Source organism: Bos grunniens, chromosome 3 (genome assembly GCF_055505025.1).
Source record: "Bos grunniens cultivar Pamir isolate PY7600 chromosome 3, Bosgru_T2T1.0, whole genome shotgun sequence".
Classification (NCBI taxonomy): Eukaryota; Metazoa; Chordata; class Mammalia; order Artiodactyla; family Bovidae; genus Bos; species Bos grunniens.
In genome coordinates, this window is record NC_141167.1 from 21,300,058 (window position 1) to 21,320,001 (window position 19,944).

Sequence of the window (19,944 nt, forward strand, 5' to 3'; positions counted from 1 at the left end):
ACCATTAGCACAATTTAGGGGAGAGGAGATGTGCTGTCTGCCTGGGGCTGGGCTCTTCATGTCACTGGAATGTTTCCCAGTCCAGACCCAGTTACCTCCAGACCTGTGCCTTCTCACCAACTGAGCTGAGAGCCAAGGCTGATAATCAAATGGACTCCAGTGTGTTAGTCCAGAAGTTAGGAGCCAGAAGTTTTTTGTTTTTTTTAATTTAGGAAAAAGTTGAACCTAGAGAAAGGATCATGATCATTGCTGTCAGATACTGGAAGTCTTCTCATATGTAATAGATGCATAGCTTTTCTGTCCCCTAAAAGGTAGACAAGCCCAGTGGACAAGAGTTACTTGGAGAAAGGTTTTAATTTTAATAGATGAAGAAGTTCTTCCTTCTATAAAATTGTCTTTCTGATTTTAAAAGTAATCCTTGCATTCAGACATTGCAGAAATACGAGTTTAAAAAAGCTAAAGTCCCATGAAACATCACTGGCAGCTCTTTGTTTCTGTTCAAGAATAATTTTCTAACAGTTCTGTAACAATAGATAGGAATCTGGGACTGAGATATCAGGTAAATCAACCAGACTTCCAAGGTTGCTTGTACATCTAAGATTAATCTTCTGAAATGCTAAAGTCAGAGCCCTGCCCAGAAACTACAGGCATTTTCCTCATTGCCCTTGGAAGTAGGAAGAATACTAGACACGGAGCCAGTGCAGTCATACGTTCTGTCGTTTGCTAGGCCCTAGGAATGCAGAAAAGAAGTTCAGTGCGGGTCTGGCTCAAGGAATTTGCCTTTGACTGGGGTGTACAGACCCATCAATAAGAATTGCAGTAAAAATGACAGCTGTTAGTTATTGAAGTGTCCTGTGTGCCAGCCATCACACCGAGTGCTCTATGAATTACCTCACTTTTGTTTATTGTAGTAAGTGTGATTGATGAGCACTAGCTAGAGATGAATTCTGAGCACAGAGGAGGATATGCTGACTCTGTGTGGAGAGTTCAGGAAAAGTTGGATCTTCGTGAGGAGGTAGGAGTTCACTGGACTTAGGAAGGAGTACAAACAACCTCTCAGAGGTGTGGAGGAACTTGGTACATTCTGGACATTACAGGTAAAGTAGTTTGACATGACTAGAATGAAAGATGCCTGCGGGGAAACCTTGGTAGATGAATATGCTAGTCACGGCGCTAATTTAACTTCACAACAGCACTGTATGGAAGGTGCTATTATTATTCTCTAAATAAACAGATGAGAAAACCAAAACTTAAAGGGGCCAAGTGAGCCCAAGGTAACTTGTTTCTTGTGTAACAGAGTTGGAACCCAAACCGAGGTTATTCATTCCAGAGCCTAAGATCTTACACTTTCAAACACTTAGCAAGCATTGACATCTGCTATACAAGAGGCACCTATGCTAGGCTTAGTATGTGAGGGAAAAAGAAGGACACAGGCTGTGTATTCACACGGCCCAGCAGCATAGCTGTAGAGACAGTTAATTATAAGACAACATGCTAGTACCATGTGCTATGAGCAAACAGCTTGGGGAGCGTAGAAAAGGGAGCCATTACTTCTTGTTCTTCGTGTGTGTGTGTGTGTGATGGAGCAGGGGTCTTAGATGAGCCTTCACACAGTTGATATTTGGGCTGCACCTTAAAAGAACGAACGCAATTTCATCAAGTGCCCAGCCTCTCTTCTCATTTAATAACCAGGTTTTTTTTGTTTTTGTTTTTAAATGGTCTTCATTTGCTATATTTCTTTCCTTGCAAGCTATTCACTATTCAGCATCCTGCCTTCCACTTTCCCTTCCCATATTCCACTAAAACTGTTTCAGGCAAAAGTCCCCAAAGAACTAACTGACCAGTTGCCAAATCCTGTGACCTCTCTCAGCCCTCATCTTCGTTTGCCTCTCTGCGGGAGTTTGCACAGTGAAAAAACCTCTCCTTGATCTCCCCTCCCCCTGGTTGTCGTGAAAGTGTTCTCTCCTGTCTTGCTGCCCCTTCACAACTTCTCTTAAATTCTGGTGTTCCTAGGGACACCCTCCTGAGCATCCATACTCCCATTCTCCTTCTTCACTCTGATCAGTCCTGACAGCTCCCATGTCTTCAGTTGTCATCCATTCACTAAGGGTCCCTGCCCACCTGCATTCTCCTGAGTTTCAGATCCTTCACTTTCCTTCTCACATTGGCTGGTATTCTTCATTGCAAGTAGTAGAGCCACCTCAGAACAGTTTATTATATAAAGACTGAAAGGGCAGGTCTTAGAGAATTGAAGACAGCAATGCAACCAGGCTTTCGGAACGGACCAGAGCTAGAAATGAGAACCTGTGGAAAGCCCAGGAAGTGTTCATCTTCCTCCAGTCCACTCTGTTCTCTCTTTGGTAGGCATGCTCATCCTTTTCCCCAGAAGCAGATTATACAGTTCTGTCACCCTGATATTAACCGTTGTCGTTCCATCCACCTTTCAGCACCTATATCCCCTCTGGTCAGCTGTTGGAAGTGGGAGGGAAAGTGCAGCCACACAACACAGATTCTAGAAGTCAGAACAGTTTCCAGAAAAAAAGAAGCTCTCCTGGGCTGAGCAAATACCTCAGGAAGTAGCTAGTGTAGTACCTCAGACTCTCCAGGTCCAAAACAGAACTCTTTTCCACCTACCTGCTTTGTCTTTAAAGCTAAAGGGAATATGTTCTCTACCTATCCTTGGGGCTTCCCTTGTAGCTCAGTTGGTAAAGAATCTGCCTACAATGCAGGAGACCTGAGTTTGATCCCTGGGTCAGGAAGATCCTCTGGAGAAGGAAATGGCAATCCACTCTGGTATTCCTGCCTGGAGAATCCCATGGACAGAGGAGCCTGGTAGGCTACAGTCCATGGGATTGCAAGAGTCACGACTTAGCAATTTAACTACTACTAACTACTACTACCTATCCTTACCTAAACTGCATATCTCTTTATATTATCTGTTTCATTTAGGGGTTCACTGAAATTTCCCTAAAACTGGAGCTGCAGTTACCATCTATTCCTGCCTCACGCACCCCTCAGGGCTGCTCTCAGATGGCCCAGTCTGTCCATTTCCCTGCATTCTTACTTCCTTGATTTATGCCTTTTTCATCTTCACTATTGCCATAGCCTGCTGGTGGGTTTTCCTCCTTTTAGACTTGCCCTCTTTCATGCACCATCCCCACTACAGCCAGAGCCGTCTCTCTGAAGTCCCTGCTGCTCGCATCACTCTCCTGCTTTGAGGTCTTTCTATTCCTTACGGTCTGTCTGTGGTGGAAAGCATCAGTGAAGGCTCCATTGAGAGCTGCCTCTTGAGCTGGGGTCTGGTAGGTAAGTGAAGCCTGCTGGATGGAGAAGCAGGTAAAGCGGTGTGTCCGTGTGACATTCCTGTGTCATGCAGTGTTCACCAGCTCACGTGGCTCCTGCTCATGGCCCACTGACCTCCTCTAAGGTCTCTGCTTTGCAGAACTCTCTGTACTACAAAGCGCTTCTCCCCAGAGTCGGCTCTGTTCAGGCCGGTCCTGCTTCGCTCCGCCACGCTGGGCCGGCAGATCGCTCAAGCTACCTTTGTCTTCTCTACAGGCTCATGAGCGCTCAGAGAGTTCAGAAGTGGCTTTTGTGATGCAGCTGGTGAAAAAGCTGATGATTGTCATTGCCCGCCCAGCTCGTCTCCTGGAATGCCTGGTGAGTGGGCTCTGGGAAGGTTGGGGGGTGGTGGTGGCTGGAGGGGTGGGAACAGGGACTGCAGAGGAAGTATTCTGCTAACAGCAGAACTGTGGGGGCACCCGCTGCCATTTCTGCTGCTGAAGTCCTTATTTAAATATGATGTGCAAGCACTGGGGGACCAAATGAGTCCCTGAGGAAACATGGACACCTCTGAGGAGAGTGGTGGGGAGAGGTTTCATCTGCCCACCCCACACTGAGCAGGCCCAGGTTAGTGGGGGCCCCAGGGCTGAGAAGCACAGGCCAGTTTTGTTTGCACAAGTTGAGTCCACCCTTCATTTGATCATTCAGTGACACTTTACTGAATGCCTCCTTCATTCTAGACACTGGAGATACAGGTATAAATAAAGCAGAGTCCTGATCCCATAATGCCTCCTCTGCAGCAGGGTTAGAATTCATCTTGAATGCCTTAGGTATGAAGCCTGAAGATGTGCAAGTAATAGTTATGATATTGGCGAAGTGTTGTGAAGGGGGAAAATCCAAGGTGCAGTGGGAACATGAGGAAGGACGTGCTTCTCAGGATGGACAGGAATGAATGTTGAGTGAAGGCCCCCTGGGGAATGTGAAGCTTTGTCAGTGACTTGAAGGATAACTGTGAGTTTACCAGGAGAGAGCTGTCAGAAAGGACATTTGATGGAGTGTGGGTGTGTCTGAAGAGCTGGTGAGGGAAAAACTTGGGAGGTGGATCCTTCATGTCCTTCATGACAGGACCATGAAGGGTGCGGGTTCTTGGTTCAGGAGTTTGTGTTTATCCATAAGGCCACTGGGAGCCATCAGGAAGTTTAGGTAAGAATGTGATGTGGTCAGATTTACTTTTTATAACTAACTTTGTAAAGGTATGATTTACATACAATAAAATATATCCTATTTGGTTATACAGTTCAGTGAGTTTTAGCAAATCTACACCTGTCTAGTCACTGCCACAGTTGAGATGGAAGATATTTCTCTCACCTCAGAAAATTCCCTTGTGCCCCTTTGCAGTCAGCCCCTTTCCCCTCCCCACCTCACCTCCCACTCCAGACAGCCACCTATCTGCTCTTTCACTATGGTTAAGTTTGCCTTTTATACAGTTTCATATAAATTAAATCATGCAGTGTGTTCTGACTTCTTTAACTCAGCATAATTTTGTAGCAATTCATACATATTATTGCATGCAGCAGTGATTGGTTCCTTTTTATTTCTGAGTAATACTCCATGAGATTTACTCCTGAGAAAGATACCTATGGGCACAACATGGATAATGAACTGGGGGAGAAGGCAGAGCCAGGGACAGTGGGGCAGAGGCTCTTAACACAGTTCATGTGAGAGAGGCGCGCCATGAACTAGGACGGTGGTAGAGACCAGATAAGGAGAGGAGTGGAGGGGAGTTTATGAAGTAGGCATTCTGACTAGACAGGGACGGAGGAAGAAGCAGGTAATAGAATTTCCCAGTCTGGCTTAGATTTTACCCAAATAGGTGGTGGTGGTGTTTTCTAAACCCCTGAGACCAGAGGTAAAGAAAAGCAGTGGAGGCTGGGGTTGTGACCAGAGGGCCGCTCCTGCCAACAACATGAAGTCTGTGGTTAAACAGGGGCTGGCAGTTCAGTCTGGTCTTGTGCAGTGGTTTTGTCTTTCTCCCTACCTCTGTGGCCATGGTCAAATCCATGCATCTCTGTGAGACTTGACTTCCTCCCCAAGATCATAGAGGTATCATCAGGGCTTAGTGCTGAGTGTGACACTTAGTAGGCACTCAGTCAGTGAGGCCCTCATTATTCTGTGCTCTGGGCAGACAAAGACTTCTGTGCTGTGTCCATATGGCTCTCTAGACCCCAGGACACAGGGGTTGCTCAGTAGATGCCTGACAGCATGGGTGTGTACCACCAGGGCTGTGAAGTGTGACTGAAGGTGGCCAGGACTGCCCCCGTGCACTAGGTATGGGGAGACACCGACAGTGCTGTGTCTGGCTGGCACAAGGCTTTGGACCAGGCAGATAGGCAGAGCTCTCTTGAAACTGAAAGCTCTGAGTCGTCTTGCTGTAGAAGACAGCAGATGTGTAGGATGTTCAATCTGGAGGTGACCTTTAAGATAGCTTTGTCCCCATTGGTCCCTGACTCATGATGTTTCTGGGGATTCTGGGGTAGGGGTGTCCATCACAAAGAGGGAGTCTTCCTATTCCTCCTGCTCTGGGTAAATGCCTTAAAACCATAAAGGCCAGCAGCCTTCGCCTGTAGGTCTCACCACTGACTACCTCTCTCCCCGGTACAGGAGTTTGACCCTGAAGAGTTCTACCACCTGTTAGAAGCAGCTGAGGGCCACGCCAAAGAGGGACAAGGGATTAAATGTGACATTCCCCGCTACATCGTTAGCCAACTGGGCCTCACACGGGATCCCCTAGAGGGTGAGCATGCAGCCTCGTGGCTGCAAAGAGGCCCCACAGCCTACACGCTCTAACAGCAGGGAAACCACTGGGAGAAGAGGGTTAGCTGGACAGGGACACAACACAGCCTCAGAGGCCCGAGGGCTGCAGGAAAACCCTGTGTTCTGTGTCATAAAAGAGCCACTCCTTCGAGATAGTCCACATCTGCCTTCTGACACCCAAGCGGGGCTGTCTTGGGCACACCTGGGTTGGATTTAGATCCTAAAGGTCAAAGGAGGTCAACACAAGGACCACAATCACATTTTCAGAAACGGTCACCTCGTCTGCATGCTTGCCTCTCCTGCAGCCACCTTACAGGTCCCCTTGTGTCTTTGGGGTGGTCCCGACTCCGGGCTTCATGCTGAGCCCCTCGTGAAGGTGGGCGTCTGAGTCCCTTGTCTCTAGTCGCCCCGCCCCTGCCTTTCCTGCTTCCCGGCCTCATCCAGCAGAGCAGAGTCTTGGCAGCAGGACGGGGGCCGGCTACCAGCTTCAGGCCTGTTTTCAGCTATTGTCCCGAGTTTGAGGGAAGCTTTATAGAATTTTCCAGGCCTTTTGAATGGCACTGGACTTAGATACGAGTGGCAGTGTTATTTGGCAAACAAGTCCAAAAGCTGTGACTCCACTAAAGCCAGAGCCGCAAGACCGCCTCCCAGACCCGTGCAGGAAGCATTTATGGCTCCCCTGCATGCGTCTGTCCTCTGGCGTGAGCGGGCGGCCGAGAGGCCTGAGGTTGCCGCGCACACTTTTGTCTTGTGTCCTTGCTTTGTTTCTAGAAATGGCCCAGTTGAGCAGCTATGACAGTCCTGATACTCCGGAGACAGATGATTCAGTCGAGGTAAAGACTCTGAGCTCTTGCCTCAACCCTGGGCCCTGGGCCCTGTGAAGCGCGGGCTGTGGGTTCTCTCAGAGACTGTCTGCAGAGGGCCAGTGGAGAGGGTGGTTGCTGCACGGTCTGAGGGCTGTTCAGCTCCGGGAGGAGTGGGGAGGCTCCGGCAGGGCTGAGCAGGGCAGACACTGGGGCACAGCCTCCTCAGGTATGCACACTCTGACGAGCATGCCTGCCCCTTGCCTTTTCCCTTGTCTTCCAGGGCCGTGGGGCATCTCTGACATCGAAAAAGACACCCTCTGAGGAGGACTTCGAAACCATTAAGCTCATCAGCAATGGCGCCTATGGGTAAAGTCAGGGGTCGGGTATGGCCGGGACTAGAGCTCAGTTGGCCCGTGGGCTCTTCTTTCTGGAAGTAAGTGGTACCTGGTCCTCTGGGCAGCAGGACTGTCCCTCGGGATGGCCCTTCTCCCTCCCTGAAGCCTCCTGGAGAGACGATAGTGCAGTTCCCTTTGACAGCTGAGCGTAGTGCCTTTCCTGGGCAGGAGCCCCTCTTCCCTTGGGGGCACTCCTCCTCTTATGAGCTCTGAGGAGGGGTTGAGCTGTGTCCTCAGGAACTTGACGAGCTCCCAGGGCAGGCCCTCGTGTCCTTCTCACTGTCGAGCACCACCTGCCCCGCTGTTCCATACACCAATAAGGTGTGAGAGGAGTCAGTTTGACCCCCAGGCTGGCAGTGGCGGAGGGCATGGCCAAGGGCCGTGCGGAACAGACGGGCTTTGCTTCCAGGGCGGTGTTCCTGGTGCGGCACAAGTCCACCCGGCAGCGCTTTGCCATGAAGAAGATCAACAAGCAGAACCTGATCCTGCGGAACCAGATCCAGCAGGCCTTCGTGGAGCGGGACATCCTGACTTTTGCTGAGAACCCCTTTGTGGTCAGCATGTTCTGCTCCTTTGAAACCAAGCGCCACCTGTGCATGGTGATGGAGTATGTGGAAGGTACGGGGGACAGGTGGCCTGCCCTAGGGGCCAAGGCACAGTCAGAGACAGCCCTGATCAGGGCCCAGCAGCTTTGTGTGGCTGTGGTGTTTCAGGGCCCAGCTTCCCCACCTGTCCTTGGCCCTGGTTTCTGCTTTAGGATCGTAGAGACCATTTGGCCACGGCAGGCACCAGGTGCCGTGCCTCTCCCAGGAAGAGGCTTCTGGAGCTGGAGCTGCCATGAGGCTGCCCATGTCAGGCACAGAAAGAGGCATTCTGGGACGGGATGTATATGTCCCTCAGCTGTAAAACCTATGCCCAAAGCCTGCACGGCCCATAGCCTGCTGGCACCACACAGGGCTGAGGAGGCAGCAGAGCCACCCACGCCCAGGGTCAGTCACTGGGAGGATTGCATCTGGGCCCTTGGGAGAAAGGCAGGCTGCCACCCTGACAGATGGCTTTAGAGGGCACCCCTTAAAGAGCATACAGCATGCTCAGGGTGGCGCAGAAGAGCATGGTGGAGCACAGCTTCTCCGGTGGCCTTCCCTCTCCTTTCATCAGGGCTGTGCACAGCTTCCAAATATGCCTAAGTCTTGAAGTTGGGAACAACACTCCCCTTTTAATTCCTTGGGTATGTGCTGGGAGTTTACAATGTTACTTTACTCAAAACTAAAGGACAGCCAATGGGAAGGAAATAACATATGCTGAAATATCAGCCAGACGTGTTTACAATAAACAGGATTCCCACCCAAAAATAACTTAGTCCTGTCCCAACAAGTCAACTTACAGGCATAGAGGCCTGGGTTCCTTCCTTCTTTGGCCTGAACAGCGGCCTTGACCGCCCCCGGCCGACTCCTCTTGCTCCTGCTCCAGTCTACAGTCTGTCTCCCACCCACACCAGCAGCAGGGGTGCTAGAATCACCGTCTCTAGCGCCAGGGAGTTTGGTGAGGCCATCTCCTCTGGGGCCTCTGAGACCATCTGGAGCAGGGCACTGGCTCCCTGCTTCATGGTGGCCTGGGCTTGTTGCAGGAGGAGACTGTGCCACGCTGCTGAAGAACATCGGGGCCCTGCCTGTGGACATGGTGCGCCTGTACTTTGCAGAAACTGTGCTAGCCCTGGAGTACTTACACAATTACGGCATCGTGCACCGTGACCTCAAGCCTGACAAGTATGCCCACTCTTCGAGTCCCTTGTTTAGGGTCTCCCACTTGGATCTCAAGATAAATGAAGGCAGACACAGCATGTTTGAATCTATCCCAAATGGCTAGTCATGTGGGTGTGCACCCAGGCTTGGTACTCTAACCCCTGACTCTCCCCAGATGCAAAGAACATTGACAGCAAGGTCCAGCAGGGGCATTGTAAAGCTTTGGTGACATCAAAGAATCACTGAGGAGCTCTACTCAAGAACCCAAGCAGAAGCAAAAGAATCCACACATCTAGTAGATGGCAGAGCAAGTGGCCTGGCATTTACTGACATGTGCTCTTTGCCAAGCACTGTATTCTCGTCTCTGGTCTATAGAGCTTAAGTCCAGTGTGGGCGACTGTCATGCTGAGGAGCAGGATATACAAAGACACACACAGGTGTGAGGAACTACAAATAGTGCAGTATGGCTGAAGCTGAGATTGTTAGTTTCAGTCGTGACTGAGGGGCAGGGATTGGACCATCAGGGGACCTTTTATTTAGTTTGGGTTGAGTTTTAAAGGGTCCTAGAGAATCTCTGACCCAGGGCTTCCTTGGTGGCTCAGACAGCAAAGAATCCACCTGTATTGCGGGAGACCTGGGTTCAATCCCTGGGTTGGGAAGAGCCCCTGAAGGAGGACATGGCAACCCACTCCGATATTCTTGCCTGGAAAATCCCCATGGACAGAGGAGCCTGGCGGGCTATAGTCCATGGGGTTGCAAAGAGTCAGACACAACTGAGCGACTAAGCGCAGAATACACACAGAGAGTCTCTGAAGGGTCTGTTAACCACGGGGAGACGCACTCAGACTTTGATTTAGGTTTAGGAAGATCACTGCCCATGGAAAGAGGTGGTGAGACCACAGCAGTAGACCAGGCCCCTGGAGCAGAGTCGGGCGGGAGAAGAGAGGGATGGGGAAGTGGGAAGGAAATGGTAAGGCTGGGGTGAGAGAGCAGGCTGGGACATCTTCCACAGTTCTGTCTTGAGGCTGGGGTGATAAGTCTCTGTCATGGAAAGCAGCTTTGACGTTAGACAGACTGCATTCATAGAGCTCGTTAACCCTATGAGCTCAGGTCAGTGAATTAAACCTCTTTGAGCTTCGTGTTCCTCCTCTTGGGGATAATACCTGCTTTGGTTGTGTTATTCCTCTGTAAAACCTTTCATGAGCCAGAATATTTTTATAAACAATCATTAAAGCACTTATCACAGAGCTCAGTAGGTAAGAGAAACACTGCTTTTCACTGAGAAGAGGACCCATTCGGAGGCATGAGCTTGTTTGGACAGGTTGAGTTCAGGGTGCCCACAGGGCTTCTGGCAGCGAGTAGGTGTGGAGCTCATAAAAGGAGTCGGGGCCGGAGATACTAGGGAGTACAGGGCCGAAGCCTTTGGCACTAAGTGAAATGGCTCAGGCAGTGTGTGTGAAGGGGAAGACAGTTCCCTGTGAGATCTTAGAGCCCCCAGTCCAGCTATAGATTTGGGATGAGGTCATTGTGCCCCTTTCCCCTTCTCCCTGATTTGGGGTGTTGTGAGCCCCCCAGGTCAGAAGAGGGGGCTGGAGATGGCTGGAGCCTTAGGACAGGGCTGACCGCTTGCGGAGGAAAGCTTGTTCCTCAGCCGGCTGATACTTGCCCTCAGTGTAGAGCACAGTCGAGGACAGTAAACAAAGGTGACTTGGGGGGCGGGGGGCTGGGCAAAAGGCGGGTTAGTTGCTCATGCCGAGTGCAGTTTTCACACTGCCAGAGCTGCTTGTTCTCTCACAGCTGCCTGTTCCCCTGTCTGAGTGGGGAAAGGGGGAGTATGCTAAAGTCAGCACTTTTGGAAGACCAGGAGATAACTCCAGACATTTGTTTCTCTGGTTTCCCAGCCTGCTGATTACATCCATGGGTCACATCAAGCTCACTGATTTTGGCCTTTCCAAAATTGGCCTTATGAGTCTGACCACAAACTTGTACGAGGGCCACATTGAAAAGGATGCACGGGAGTTCCTGGACAAGCAGGTAAGAAGGATGGTTGAGAGCTTGGGGGTTGAATTCCAGGCCTCAGAGTAAGAATGGGGAGCCGCATGCTTCCCCTGCAGCTCAGTGTTAAGACTGAGAGCGCCTGTCTTTTCCTCCTTGTGGTTCCAAGGAGGTATTAAGAGAGGGAGCACCTTTGGAAATAGGGTGGCCCATGAGAATCAAATGGGTAGAAAATCCAAAATCATCTTCCTCCTGGGGCTTGGGAGAAGATCGGTCTCAGGACCGTTGACACTCTCAGAGCTGACACTAGGTCGGTCCTGAGCCTCCTGGCCTCAGTGAAGGGCAGAGCTCTCCCAGCGCCTGTGTCCTGAGAACACAGCTCCAAGTTTCCACTGGGCTGCATCCAAAGAGTAGCCTCTGAGCGTTTCCTGATTTGACATTTCGGGTTGTGACTGTCCACAAGTCGCTGTAGTAGTCACGTGGCCATAGGATCTGTTCTTTGGGAGGCTGGAGGGCAGAGGTCAGTTGTGGGCACCTCATGCCAAGAGGGATAGAACTAGTTAATAGTTAATTAGGATATAATAGTTAATTATTATAATTAACTAATTAATTAGGATAGTTAATTAGGAAATACGTAAACTCGCCCCACCGATAGCGCCAGCTCTGGTACCCTGGGGCTCCTGTCACTCCTGCTCATTAACCAGAGTGTGATGAGTCTTCATTCAGAGACTTTCTGCTCAAGAAGCGGAAGCACCCCCACCCATCAAGCCACCATGCCAGGTGACTATCTCAGGATGCTGAGCCCCCCAACTTCTCTGTGCCCAGGTATGCGGGACCCCGGAGTACATTGCACCTGAGGTGATCCTGAGGCAGGGCTACGGGAAGCCAGTGGACTGGTGGGCTATGGGCATCATCCTGTACGAGTTCCTGGTGGGCTGCGTCCCTTTCTTTGGAGACACTCCGGAGGAGCTCTTTGGGCAAGTGATCAGTGGTAGGTACCATCACCCCAGCCCACTGCGGGGACAGAATCCAGATCCACAGATACGATTTTCACAAGCATCTGTGAGGCTTACAAGTTCTTGCTCTGAATTCTTCTGTGTGTGTTTGGTGTGCTTGCTTCAGATGTGCACGTGCACACCGTGTGTGTCACCTAGCACTTGTTCTGATCGTGTTTGTGATCCTGCATACGTGCATGGGTGTACCTGTGCCGTGAGTGTGAGTTCTGTGTGTGTGTGTGTGAGTGAGTGTATCTGTGTCAGGAGTATAAAGGCAGGGTGAGCTGGAGATTAGAACAGAGGATGCCACTGCTTTCCAGTGGATACTCTGGATCAAAGAACCAGCTGTGGTCGAGGATGTGGGAGATTCCCCCAGAGAGAGGGGAGCTTGTGCAGCTTGAAGGAAGTGGGTCCCAGGAAAGGCTTTCAGGGCTCTGGGCTGGGCCCTTTATACCTCCCCATGGTATATCCTATCCTAGGACCCTCTTCTCTAGCTCCCCACTCTGCCCACGACTTCTAAGACCTTCTCTAACCCACTCCTTCCCTTGTCACCCCGATGACTCTTCAGATGAGATTGTGTGGCCTGAGGGGGACGATGCACTGCCGCCGGACGCCCAAGATCTCACCTCAAAACTGCTCCACCAGAACCCATTGGAGAGACTGGGCACAGGTGGGCCAGGCCCCAGTAAGGGAGGAGTGGGGCTGTCCATGTAACTGGGAGGTTCAGGCTTCAGGTGTAGGCAGTGCCCCTGGTTCCTGACTGCCGTGCTCCCTGTGGGCGGAAGAGGAAGATGTTGGAGCTGAGGCCTCCAAGCCCAGCCTCTCGGGAACTAGGTTCTCACTGGATGTGCGACCTGGACTCCACCCGCCCAAACCATCCCTGTCCACAGGCAGTGCCTATGAGGTGAAGCAGCACCCATTCTTCACTGGTCTGGACTGGACAGGACTTCTTCGCCAGAAGGCTGAATTTATTCCTCAGCTGGAGTCAGAGGATGATACCAGCTACTTTGACAGTAAGGCCACTGGTGGGACAGGGAGGAGTGGGAATCCTACCTGTGCCCAGAGACACTTGTGTGCCCTGAGCTTGGTATTGGGAGTCACTTCCCCAGGCCCTCCCGAGGTCTGATAGGGTTGAAGGAGGCCAGCACCAGGGCCTCTGAAAGGCACTGCTGTGTGTGTCCCAGCCCGCTCAGAGCGATACCACCACGTGGACTCGGAGGACGAGGAGGAAGTGAGTGAGGATGGCTGCCTTGAGATTCGCCAGTTCTCGTCCTGTTCTCCAAGGTTCAGCAAGGTGCGACCGGTGCAGCCCCAGCTGGAGAACTGGGAGGAGCAGACCTGTTGAGGGATGTGCTGGGGCCACCTAAGGGGGCAGGGGCTGGCGCTGTCTCCAGGGAAAGAGGGGAGAGGGCCGTACCTGCACGGAGTGGATGCTTCCAGGTCTACTCAGGGCCCTGAGGTACGAGATGCCAGGGTGGCGCCAGGTCAGACCAGTGGAATGCCTGTTTCTTTGAATGTTCTCAGCTGTGTGCAGGGGAGGAAAGGGGAGAATTAGCTCCAGTTCCTGGGCTTCAGGCGCCAGGGATCCTTTGTGGCCTGTGGTGTGGTGGTTGGGCATCCCGGCAGGTGCCCTGTGCCCACAGGTGTACAGCAGCATGGAGCGGCTCTCGCTGCTCGAGGAGCGCCGGACGCCACCCCCCACCAAGCGCAGCCTGAGTGAGGAAAAGGAGGACCGCACGGATGGCCTGGCGGGGCTGAGGGGCCGAGAGCGAAGCTGGGTGATCGGCTCCCCTGAGATGTGAGTGCTCAGAGCCAGGGGTGGGCGGCACGGCCATCCGTAGGGCCGTCACCGATGATGGGGAAGGACGTGATGCCGTGAGGGGCCTTCGCGGGTGCGGCTCCCGGAGGGAGGTTCTGTGAGCCGAGCCCCCGAGGAGGCCTGGGCTGGAGGAGGGAGGCCGCCGGGCCCTCCACCCTCGGCCTCATGTCTCCCAGATTACGGAAGCGGCTGTCGGTGTCCGAGTCGTCCCACACGGAGAGCGATTCCAGCCCTCCACTCACCGTGCGGCGCCACTGCTCGGGCCTCCTGGACGTGCCTCGCTTCCCGGAGAGCACTGAGGAGGCTGTTGGCGCTCCCAGGAGGCAGCAGCAGGAGGGTGCATGGCTTCTGACCCCGTCTGGAGAGGGGGCGTCTGGGCCTGCCCTGGAACGGCCGGCCGAGCGGCGGCTGAAGCTGGATGAGGAACCTGCTGGCCAGAGCAGCGCCCCCAGCCCAGGTGCGGCCCCGCCAGTGGGGGGCCTAGCTGGGGTGCTGTGGGGGGCCCGGAGTGGAGGCTCAGCTGAACAGTGGGCCCCATTGCCCGCTTGGTCCACAGCCATGGAGACCCGAGGAGGCCGCGGAACCCCACAGCTGGCGGAAGGAGCCACAGCCAAGGCCATCAGCGACCTGGCGGTGCGCAGGGCCCGCCACCGGCTGCTCTCTGGGGATTCCATAGAAAAGCGCACCGCTCGCCCCATCAACAAAGTGATCAAGTCCGCCTCAGCCACAGCCCTGTCCCTTCTCATTCCTGCTGGTGAGGCCCCCGGGGAGTGAAGATCAAGATTCATAGCAAGGGCCTTGGCCTCTCTGTGGGCCTGTGGCCCAGGGGTCTGCCCCCAGCAGGGGTGTCTGTGTGTTGTGTTGAGGAGCAGGTGTCTGAAAAACTGCATGTCACTGCTGTCCGTTTGTTAAGGGAGTGAGTATCAGTCTCAGGTTGTGCGTGTGCCCCAGAAGGCAGATAGCACTGTGTGGCAAGGGCAGGGTCCAAGGCAGAGAGCTTACGTTCAGATCCTGGCTCCGTCTCTAAAGGGCCCTTGATCTTGAGTAAGTTGCTTAACTCCTTTGAGCTTCAAATTCCTCATCAAAAAATGTGAATATCCATAATGGTAGTTCATAGGATAATCGTGACATTCAAGAATGAAGCACTTGTATGATCCCTAGTACATATAAGTAAGTGCTCAGTAAATGCTTGCTGCCATTTTCCATCACCTCCTGGGTCTGTGAGGGTCTGGGCACATGAGGGGGCCTTGCTGCTCAGAGGCTGTGGGGAAAACAGGGCTGGAGGCAGGCTCTGTGACTAGAGCTGTGTGGGAGCAACAGCCCAGATGGGCCAGGCTCAAGCGTGGACCTGCTAAGTCCCAGCTTCTCCTTCTCCAGAGCACCACTCCTGCTCTCCACTGGCCAGCCCCATGTCCCCACATTCCCAGTCATCCAACCCATCATCCAGGGACTCTTCTCCAAGCAGGGACTTCCTGCCAGCCCTCAGCAGCTCACGGCCCCCCATTGTCATCCACCGAGCCGGCAAGAAGTATGGCTTCACCCTACGAGCCATCCGTGTCTACATGGGTGACTCAGATGTCTACACCGTGCACCACATGGTGTGGGTATGTCGGGACATCCAGACCTGTTGTCCCCCAACTTTATCACTCCTCTTCCTTCCTCTTACTAGGGCCTGTCTGTCCCTGTTTCTGTCCCTGCCCACACCACCCTCCAGGGTCAAAGGGTGGGGCGGAGAGGGGTCACAGCTCGATGAGCAGAAGTAGGCCCACCCTTCATGCTAGGCTCCAGACTGAGGACTGTTCTCTCCCCGGCACAGCACGTGGAGGACGGAGGTCCAGCCAGTGAGGCAGGGCTGCGTCAGGGGGACCTCATCACACACGTCAACGGGGAGCCTGTGCACGGGCTGGTGCACACGGAGGTGGTGGAGCTGATCCTGAAGGTCAGTGCTGGGTGTGCCGCCTGCAACCCCTGCGCGACCCCAGCCTTGAGTCTGACTAGCCGTGGGGGAGTGGGGCACACGCACAGCTGGCACTTGAGATAGGCGCCCATACATACGGGAGTGGCTGGAGCAGAGGGTTTTCACTGGAAGGTGACACCCTCCTTGGCCAAGGCGGGGATCCTGCCAAGCTGTGGAATGGAGGACAGGCCTGTGAGCCTCTTCTCTCCTTTCCCAACCCTGAGCCACTCGGGTTCCAGTGGAGCTGTTTCCTGCTCTGTGAAGAGGGGAGGCGGTCCCTGTTTCAGACCTGGTGCTGCAGAGGCAGAAGCTCAGGCTGTGGACAGCCGTGCCAGGAGCGAGGGACCAGGGCAGGAACATGGCTGCGGCCTTAGCCTGGGTGCATGCTCTGTTCCCCAGAGTGGAAACAAGGTGTCTATTTCAACAACTCCCCTGGAGAACACGTCCATTAAGGTGGGGCCCGCTCGGAAGGGCAGCTACAAGGCCAAGATGGCCCGAAGGAGCAAGCGGAGCCGGGGCAAGGATGGACAAGAAAGGTGAGCCAGACTCAGCCACGGGGGTCCGCTCTGAGCCACGCCAGGGCTGGTGTGTGCCGGGGACCCCAGCCCTGGGCCCAGTGTGTGCTGTGCCCCGGTCAGAGCTCAGACCACCTCTGACCTCGTCTCTGCAGCAGAAAAAGGAGCTCCCTGTTCCGGAAGATCACCAAGCAGGCATCCCTGCTCCACACCAGCCGCAGCCTTTCTTCCCTTAACCGCTCCCTGTCGTCCGGCGAGAGTGGGCCAGGCTCGCCCACACACAGCCACAGCCTTTCTCCCCGCTCTCCCACGCAGGGCTACCGGGTGACCCCTGAAGCCGTGCACTCAGGTATGGAGGGTTCCCCGCAAGTCACAGAGCAGCCCCTTGGAGGTGGCAGAGTCCTGGGCCCTCTGTGCATCTCACCCGTCCCTCTCCAAGGCTCTTGCTCAGCCCACCCCTAGCAGATCCAGCAGTCCTGGGGAGGAGGTGACAGGTGAGGGACGACCTCATGTCTGTAGCCCGAGCTCTGGTTTCCTGGTGGGTCACCTTGATGATCTGGGACATTCCAGGGTGAAGCCCTGTTTTCCCCTCAGTCACTTCTAAGAGCTAACTTCTCTACCTCTGTGTGTGTGTCTGTCTGTGCAAAGTGGGGGGGAATTCATCACAGAGCAGCTCCCCCAGCTCCAGCGTGCCCAGTTCTCCCGCCGGCTCTGGGCACACACGGCCGAGCTCCCTCCATGGTCTGGCGCCCAAGCTCCAACGCCAGTACCGCTCTCCACGGCGCAAGTCGGCAGGCAGCATCCCGCTGTCACCACTGGCCCACACCCCTTCACCACCGCCAGCGGCTTCGCCTCAGCGTTCCCCATCACCTCTGTCTGGCCACGGGGCCCAGGCCTTCCCCACCAAGCTCCACTTGTCGCCTCCCCTAGGCCGGCAACTCTCACGGCCCAAGAGCGCGGAGCCACCCCGCTCACCACTACTTAAGAGGGTGCAGTCAGCTGAAAAACTGGCAGCTGCACTGGCTGCTTCTGAGAAGAAGCTCGCCACTTCTCGAAAACAGAGCCTTGACCTGCCCCACCCCGAGCTAAAGAAGGAATTGCCGCCCAGGGAAGTCAGCTCTCTGGAGGTAGTTGGGACCAGGAGTGTGCTGTCTGGAAAGGGGGCGCTGCCAGGGAAAGGGGTGTTGCAGGCTGCTCCCTCACGGGCCCTAGGGACCCTCCGCCAGGACAGGGCTGAACGGCGAGAGTCGCTGCAGAAGCAGGAAGCCATCCGGGAGGTTGACTCTTCAGAAGATGACACTGATGAGGGGCCTGAGAACAGCCAAGGTGTTCAGGAGCCAAGCTTGGTACCCCACCGAGAAGGGGGCCAGGATCCACCCCTCAGAGGAGCAGGAGAGGGTGAGGAAGAGGATGCCTTCTTGCCCAGGGATCCCAGGGGACAGGGCCCAGTGGTCACAGGCCTACTGACAGGGGTCACACTGGGATCTCCCAGAATGGAAGGCCCTGGTGTCCCCCAGAAGAAGCTTGGAATCCTACAGGCTTTTGAAGAGGGTTCCAGCTCCTCGTCCTCAGCCCCCAACCTGGTGAAGGCTGGCCCCACAGACCCCATCCCCGCTGAAGGCTGCTGGAAGGCCCAGCACCTCCACACCCAGGCACTGACAGCACTTTGTCCGAGCTCATCAGGACGCATCCCTGCCAGTTGCTCCACTGCCTCCACTCCTGGAGAGCTGGGCCCATGGTCCTGGAAATTCCTCTTCAAGGGCCCTGACAGGGCATACCCAACCGGAAAGGCAGCAATGGAAGATGGGCCAGCCAGCTCCCAAGATTTGGAAACAACTCCAGGCCACCCTGCAAACCTGTCCCCCAGACAGGAGGGGAAGTCATGGCCACCCAGTGCCCCTGGGCTGGCCCATCCACCTTGTGAGGTTCCCAGCCGGAGCTGGCTATGGGAGTCTGAGTGTGCACAGAGAGAGAAAGAGGAGCCAGCGCTGGGCATCACCAAAGTGCCTGATGCCTCAGGTGACAGGAGGCAGGACGTTCCATGCAAGAGCTGCCCCTTCACCCCAGAGCCTGGGCCCAGCCTGCTCCAGAAGGGCCAAGACCCAGGGGGCCCTCAGGAGCATCAGGACTTGGCATTGTCACCTGATGAGCTTTTAAAGCAAACATAGAACTTGTTTGCCATTTCTTGCACTCGGTCCTGTGTAATAACACCCTCTTGGAAACTATCTTTATGTCTTTTGCTTGCTTCTTTCTTTCAGTCAATACAACTGTAACATAAGGTCCTCTGGTGCTGAGAATATGATGGTGATTGAGACAGTTCCCACTGTCCTGGGAGCCTAAGCCAGCGAGGCGTCCTAGACACTGTGGGGTCTGAGCTCAAACCTGAAGGATAGATGATAGGTAGTAACTTGCTAGAAGAGTGAGGATTTAGTGTGAGAAAGAATGTCCAGAGAGAGCACACAGCATTAGCCATACACCTGGTACATTCAAAGAACTAAAAATAATTCAAACTGGTATTGAGTCTAGTGAGTTAGGCTAGGGCCATATCTCAGAGTCTTCTAGGAATTTAGACTTTCTCTAGGTGATGGGGAACCAGTAGCTGTAAATATTCCTGCTTTCTAGAGAAGGGAACTCAGGTTTTTCAGACATTAACACGGGTAAGATCATACAGCTCGGGCAGAGCTAATATTAGAATCTAGGTCCTCTTGACTCTAGAAGCCATATTTATCTCATTTGGAGTGCCTCTTAGCTAGTAAATGAAGAAAAAGAGGTAGAGGGAGGTGAAGAGTTGAACTTGGCTGTCTTTGGGGTACTTGTGGGTCATCCAGAAGGTCGGGTGCATGTGTCTGGAGTTCAGCAGGAAAACCTAGACTGAAGATAGAAATCTGAGCACCATCAGTGTATCCGTGGTAACGTACTAGCATTTAAGGCAAAGAAAGACTGAGAGGAAGCAGCCAGAAGAGCCATAAAATCCAAAAGTAAAGAGTTTTTAAATGGAAGAAGTTATTTGGTGAAATGCTGACAGAACTGCCTTTGGAGTAAGTCACAAACCCTTGATGTTTGCCGCCCGTGAGCCCTTCCTGGGCTACCATCAGGTAGGTCTCAGCACTGGAGATGGACCCTGCTGATGTGAGCAGCCGCCATGGGCAGAATGCACTTGGTGAGTGGCTGGTGTGGAAGGGAGGACGAGGATGGAGTCGGGAGATGGCATCACAGGAGCAGGGTAGGGCCGTGGGGGAGTGCCCCATAGTGACAGAGGACTTGCCAGACTGCTGTCTTCCCCTAACTGTTCCACAATCCAATACCTAAGTCAGAAGGAGAAGCCTAGAGGCAGGAAAATGTCTCTGGGTACTGGCTGGGCTCATCACCCGTTCTGCAGGTCTTTGTCTCCCAGCATGGGGAAGGCTGTGGTCACCAGAGGGCGCACTCTGCCCGTGGTGGCAGATATCTGGTCCCTCAGCCTTCCGGGCCCCTCACACTCCCTCCTTCCCTCAGTCATGCATTGATGGCAGATCCTTGGCCAGCCAGTCTAGGACACTGGGAACACAGGAAACTATTTGCCTGTGGCAGCCCCGCTGTGTAGGTCAGGATCTGGTTAGACGCATCGTACCATGGGTGGAGGAG

At 53.8% G+C, this 19,944-nt stretch overlaps 1 protein-coding gene across 17 annotated transcripts in view; it reads left to right on the forward strand.

The window, feature by feature from the left end:
* Positions 1 to 18,545, forward strand: part of MAST2 (microtubule associated serine/threonine kinase 2) — a 207,083-nt gene extending 188,538 nt beyond the window's left edge. For 12 of the 17 annotated variants that reach the window (XM_086386186.1, XM_086386194.1, XM_086386225.1 and 9 more), the window contains 19 exons: positions 3,559 to 3,660; positions 5,944 to 6,076; positions 6,868 to 6,929; positions 7,183 to 7,268; positions 7,707 to 7,915; positions 8,925 to 9,063; positions 10,941 to 11,073; positions 11,860 to 12,025; positions 12,598 to 12,699; positions 12,920 to 13,042; positions 13,214 to 13,323; positions 13,673 to 13,827; positions 14,025 to 14,305; positions 14,405 to 14,602; positions 15,226 to 15,452; positions 15,665 to 15,787; positions 16,205 to 16,341; positions 16,476 to 16,669; positions 16,969 to 18,545. In XM_086386186.1, coding sequence (XP_086242312.1) covers positions 3,559 to 3,660; positions 5,944 to 6,076; positions 6,868 to 6,929; positions 7,183 to 7,268; positions 7,707 to 7,915; positions 8,925 to 9,063; positions 10,941 to 11,073; positions 11,860 to 12,025; positions 12,598 to 12,699; positions 12,920 to 13,042; positions 13,214 to 13,323; positions 13,673 to 13,827; positions 14,025 to 14,305; positions 14,405 to 14,602; positions 15,226 to 15,452; positions 15,665 to 15,787; positions 16,205 to 16,341; positions 16,476 to 16,669; positions 16,969 to 18,488 — 4,200 coding nt within the window. In that variant the 3' untranslated portion in view covers positions 18,489 to 18,545. Of the gene's footprint in view, positions 1 to 3,558; positions 3,661 to 5,943; positions 6,077 to 6,867; positions 6,930 to 7,182; positions 7,269 to 7,706; positions 7,916 to 8,924; positions 9,477 to 10,940; positions 11,074 to 11,859; positions 12,026 to 12,597; positions 12,700 to 12,919; positions 13,043 to 13,213; positions 13,324 to 13,672; positions 13,828 to 14,024; positions 14,306 to 14,404; positions 14,603 to 15,225; positions 15,453 to 15,664; positions 15,788 to 16,204; positions 16,342 to 16,475; positions 16,670 to 16,968 lie in introns of all 17 variants that reach the window. The other 5 variants (XM_086386187.1, XM_086386205.1, XM_086386318.1 and 2 more) reach the window with 4 other exon arrangements.
* The last annotated feature ends 1,399 nt before the right edge of the window (positions 18,546 to 19,944 follow it).